This window comes from Spinacia oleracea, chromosome 6 (assembly GCF_020520425.1).
Source record: "Spinacia oleracea cultivar Varoflay chromosome 6, BTI_SOV_V1, whole genome shotgun sequence".
NCBI classification, from domain to species: Eukaryota; Viridiplantae; Streptophyta; class Magnoliopsida; order Caryophyllales; family Amaranthaceae; genus Spinacia; species Spinacia oleracea.
Window position 1 is genome coordinate 82,048,937 of NC_079492.1, and position 5,866 is coordinate 82,054,802.

Below are 5,866 nucleotides of genomic sequence, written 5' to 3' on the forward strand. Positions count from 1 at the left end.
TTCTCTTTATGCAAAAATTATAAAAAATTGATGTTTTGAAAAATACTCATTGAGACGAATCTAACTAGATCCCACACGACTATGTTTTATCTTATATAAAAAAGATTACGAATAGTCAAAGTAGATTATATGAATAGTGGCAAAAGTCCAAACGTTGCGAGTATTAAAAGACGGAGGAAGTATGACATCAATGTGGTCTTTTGTGTAAGAATATAAAAGTTTGTAATAAAAGAGTATGAGAAAACGAACCTTCCTCCTATAAAATCAACGCACTCTGTCTCTCTCAACTCCCCCTTCTCTTCTCCATCTTCTTTCTCTCTCTCTCCTCAATTTCCTCCGTCGACATAGGACTACAGCTGCTACTACAACGCGCAACTTTAACTCATAAACATTCTCACTACTACTTCAATCACATCCACTTTCAATTTCCAACAGACATAAACACCAACAGAGGAATCGCAGAAATGTCGACCGCAATAGCAAACAGCAATGGATTACCAAAGTGCAACAAAATCCGCCACATTGTACGTCTCCGCCAGATGCTCCGCCGTTGGAGGAGCAAAGCAGCACAACGTCGCATCCCCTCCGATGTTCCCGCCGGTCACATCGCTGTTACCGTTGGCTGCAACTCCCGCCGCTTCGTCGTCCGAGCTAGTTATCTAAACCATCCTGTATTGAGAAAACTACTGGTTCAGGCCGAGGAAGAGTATGGCTTCACGAACCAGATCGGACCCCTCTCTATTCCTTGCGATGAGAAAGTTTTCGAGGAAATCATCCGGTTCTTGAACCGGTCTGACTCCAATGGCAGGTTCGTTAATCTTGAGGATTTCCAACGCTCCTCTTACTGCCACGTTGGCTTCCGAGGGCCCCGCGCTGATTCACATCCTCTGCTCGAGAAATCCGTCTGGTAAAATGGAACTCTCCCGAAATCAGCTAAACTCAGTTGACCCGGAAGGAATCGCCCGAGTTTGACTGGAGGGTTAACCCTCCATTGCCGGATGTAACAAGCAAATTCTTTATTCTTGCATCAGACGGTCTACGCGGGTTTTACCATACAGATTATTTTTTAAAAAAAAATACTTGAATTAAGTAGATTTTTTATTTTTTATTGGATTAAAGTGATTGGGGCGTGGGGATGACTGAGCTGAGTCAAATGGACGATTTCGCCCGAGTTAGATTGCTTGGTGATGGCGTAAACTGTGGTAAGTAAGTCTACCACCGAGTCGTCCTGGGTTCCCATCGGAACGAGTCAGAGTTTGAATTACTATGAAGCTCATCAGAGTGACAGAGGGTTGAAAAGGTGGGCCCATGAATTGAGAGGGTCACTTTTGTAAATTTCAACGATTATTATTCAGATTTATTGAAATTGGAAAGACATACTCAATAATCAATCATTCATTCGTGTTTTTATGAATGTCGATAAGATTAATTGGTTAAATTTGACGAGGTAATTGTTCGTGTTTTTATGAATGCCAAGTCGTTTAATTGTTACTTCATATATGACATTGAATTCAGTCTTTATTGCATTTGTAATTCAATCTATAACAAATAAATAATTCCTCTATTTCAAAAAAATTGTAACACTTTAACGTGCACGTTTGCAAAGATACAAGTTAGACCATAAACCAATTGTCTGTTGGTTCAGTGGTGATTGGGGCTGAACTTGGTAGTGAGAAACTGAGAACTCGTGTTCGATCCCCGCAACAACAATTGAGATGGGACTGGAACCTATTCACCCAGAACTCGCCCCGAATCCGGATTAGCCATAAGGGTAAACCGGGTGCTAACACAAAAAAAAAAAAATCATAAAATTTAATATTATGGATGTATATATTGATATTAATTCAAATACATATTACTTGATTACATTTACTTTTAATAAATTTAGTAAAAATATATGGTCAAAATTGGTGTATGAATAGTGGCAAAACGATAATTATTGTAATTTTTTTTTAAAAGTTGGAATTATAAGTCAACTTCTACGTAGAATTATAATATGGTCCTATAATGTTTATCGCAATTATTGTTATTTGAATAATTAGGCTTGTGTTAGCCATTTCGCTTGTATAATTATTATAGATGGGCCATTATTCAACCATGTGAAAACAAGCAGCTCATATTTGTTGTGTTACATTTCCATCGATTTCATGGGGTCCAACAATGTATGTTTTGCACTTTTTTTTCTTGGTTTGATAAGACGCTCATTGAATCACTCGCCAAAATTACCTCTCTCTAATAGATGGATGGTTGAGGGGTATTCAACCATGTGAAAACAAGCAGCTCATATTTGTTGTACATGTTTTTTAGAGCGATTTTCGGCAATAATGATAGAAGATTCTAAAATTCTCCAAATATGCCTCATTTTAGTTTAATTCCCGTTGTACCGTTCACGTAAACAAGACTTAGTAACAAAATGTTTTATTTTTGCGGTTCAACAATGAACCGCCAATTCAAAAGGCCGTTTTATTTTGAAATAAACCGCCATTTGAGTTAGCCGTTTTGTCTGTCTTGATATCTCTGACGACGTGTTACCAGTTACTAGTCTTTCTTAATCAACCTTCATCGTCATCAATTCATCCCATAACACAGTGGTTTTACTTTTCATTCCACAACCTCCATCAAGCTAATGACATCCTTGGCTCCATTCAAATACCAATTTCTTATAAACCTATTGAATCAACCCCAACTTGCAGCATCCCCAAACTACTTAGTATTAAGGGGCTAGATAAGTATATAGGAATGCTATTGCAATATAAAAGCAATGATATACCGTGATTGAGGGGGAGGTATTTTGTGGCCAATTGACCAAATTGGTATTAAAAAAAAAAGCAACCCTTAACAACAATTTGGTAAAATAACTTGTTGGGGCGATAATTTGGTAAAAAAAAAAAAAACAATGGAGTCTTTGTATTCCTATTTTGTCAAAAACTCTCTTAGCCCAAAAATAACAAAATATAACCACTTCATAGTTTGCAAATAACAAGTAATAATTCTATTATGGAGCTTTTTATGCTAAAACACATTATTTTTGTTCTTTGTATACTTTGATGCTTTAAATATATACTACTCCGTGTTTTTTTTTGACATAGGCTGAATTTTGTTAGGTTATGAATGATACAATAATATAATTCATGCGGAAAAACCATAAAGCCAGAATCCAAATTAATTGCCACATAGTCAATTAGCATAATTTAGGTTACATACAATGTGATGCGTGCCTTCCCTAACGGCCCCCGAACCGAACAAGAACAAATAAGTCTTTAGAGCCTCAAACGTTGCCCTCCGTAGAAAGTCCACAGCACGTTCGTATCTGCCTTAGGTTCAACCAACTAGGATTTTACTTAAGGTTTTATGTATTCGAGATAGGCTATTTAATGTATTCCCTTGAACACAAAGTAAGTAAAGAATATGATTTTCAATGTTGTGATGTATTTAATTATGAGGGCCTAGCCTCTTAATTATAGGGTAGGAAATAAGGAGTTTGAGTCTTACTAGGAAAAGAATTACAAACCCTACTAGGATTGAAATTTTTATCCAATAGAATTGCATGTAATGTTAATTAAAGTCTTAATCAAACCAATTATAGTAGGGCTAGGAATACTTAATCCTAACGTTACTTGGCAACTAAGTAATCAGACTTTTCTTGGAGGCCAAGACGAAGCAACCAACGCAGCCACGATGGGCCACGCTGGTGCGCGTGCCTGCCTAGGCCCAACCGCAACCGCAGCTAGCCAAAGGCCCAACGCGCTGCAGCCTTGCCTTGGCGGGTTGCTTCGCTGCTGCTGCCTTGCTTGCTGCTTGTGCCCCACTGCGCTTCCAGGCCCATCGGCTGGGCGCTGGGCTTCGTGCTCAGCGCTATGCGCTCGGCCGTTGCTTGTCGAGCAATAGGCCGACTCGCTTGCCGGCTTGTCGCTCGTCGAGCTTCCGATTCGTTTTTCGATTCTGGAATCCATTTCCGTTTCGAACAAATATTTACGTTTCCGTTAATATTTCCGATTCCGGAAATAATTTCATTTTCCGACAATATTTCCGATTCCGGTAATATTTTCGTTTCCGGCTTTATTTCCGATTCCGGCAATATTTCTATTTCCAATAATATTTTTCGATACGAACCATGTTTCCGTTTTCGGCAACATCTACGACTTGGATAATATTTATATTTCCGTTACGAACCATATTTCCGTTTCCGGCAATATCTTCATTTCCGGAGTATTTCTTTACTTTGCCTTTTGGCGATTTCAGCTCCCACTGGAACCGAGATTCGTCATTTCCGAATGATCATAAATGGAGTACTTAATGAATAACATATTCACTTAAATACTTGATCCGTTCACGTACTATTTGTGTGACCCTACGGGTTCAGTCAATAGTAAGTTGTGGATTAATATTATTAATTCCACTTGAACTGAAGCGGCCTCTAGCTAGGCAATTAGTTCATTTGATCTCACTGAATTATTACCTTCTTAACTAATACTGAACCGCATTTATTAGACTTAGCGGTAAATGCATACTTGGACCAAGGGCATTCTTTCGTTCAGTTTCCCACTTGTCCTTAGGGACAAGTGTGCATTTCCTAATTCCTTTGTCGCTTGATGCCTGATCATGAACATAAGGTAAGAGTAGTCATCCTTATTATGTCCAGAGGTATTTCTCGGTTTCAGAGTTCAACTGATCAAATAAACAGATAATCATCGCCTATGATTCATCTGAGCACGGCCATGCATTTTTCAGTTTCTAGCTCTCCGAGTGTACAACTTTCGGCATCTCATCCCGATTTATGGGAGGACATTCCAAAGCTTGTGATCTTGAGGTTAGAATTCTTTTGATAGGTGATTACCTGAGCGTTGCCGTTATAGTCTCCTTTTACGGTGCGACGCTTGACAACGTCAAAGTAACCAGTTCTCAAACAAGTAATCTCAAATAACTCAGGTATTGGGGATTAATGTCTAATAATGTAATGAAATTAACTTATGACAGATTTTCATCTCTTACAGTAACGTTTCACATGTCTGTCCCGATACTAATCTTCTCAAGTAAGTATCTAACCAAGATTAAATGGAGTATGAAAATACATTTCATATATGATAAATGTTCAACCCCAATGTTTTGCAACCATGGGCCTCGAACCCATCTTTAAAACAATTAATTGAATTCAAAACTATATTTGACTTCCAGTGCCACAATGTGAGTGTTGTATTTCACTCGTTGCATAGGTTTAGTTATCATGCTTTTCCAATCTTAATATCGTTTTTCATCGAATGTCTTTGGAGATAGGATGATAAGGTCTTTTGAGTTTGTTTATTATGTGATCTAGTCTTTCTTACTTCAATAGTGGTTCTACGCATTTTGCAATGAAGAACCATCAAGTCAGCAGACATGTGACCTACCCAAGTTCAGTAAAGAACTCTTTAATATAAACAACTCTGTTTCATTGCTTCTTAGGCAATAATTACTTTTACTTCAACTGTATAGGTTGCTAGTGATGCTTTGTTTGGATTTATTTATCCAAGCAGTACGTTCACAGATATGTGGAAGACTTTCCATATGTATCTCTAAACATATAAATTACTGTCTAATTTCCCACGCAACAACTCATGGTCTTCAATCCATGTTGCCATTTCAAAACACGACGCTCTGTAGCTCGTCCTTGCCGATGGTTAACTCCAAAGGGATCTTGCTTGATCCTTTGCCAGTGTTTATGCGTATAGCATCAATATTTAGCATATCTTCATTTCCTTGAATCAAGAACTATTCCTATGTACCTTTTCAAGTACCATAAGTTTTTCTTGATCTCAATCTAGTTGACCTTTACTTAGACCAATAGAGATTGGTATATGTTCGTCATGCCTAAAGTCATTGGATACGT

The 5,866-nt window shown here is 38.0% G+C and overlaps 1 protein-coding gene across 1 annotated transcript; it reads left to right on the forward strand.

Annotated features, from left to right (window-relative positions):
- Window positions 1-260: 260 nt before the first annotated feature.
- Window positions 261-1,408, forward strand: LOC110788502 (auxin-induced protein 10A5). The gene has a single exon (XM_021993143.2). It carries the CDS (start codon window positions 465-467, stop codon window positions 909-911), a length of 447 nt encoding a protein of 148 aa, XP_021848835.1. The 5' UTR covers window positions 261-464; the 3' UTR covers window positions 912-1,408.
- The last annotated feature ends 4,458 nt before the right edge of the window (window positions 1,409-5,866 follow it).

Coding starts and splice junctions, on each gene's coding strand:
- LOC110788502 (XM_021993143.2), top strand. CDS start 465: ATGTCGACCGCAATAGCAAACAGCAATGGATTACCAAAGTGCAACAAA.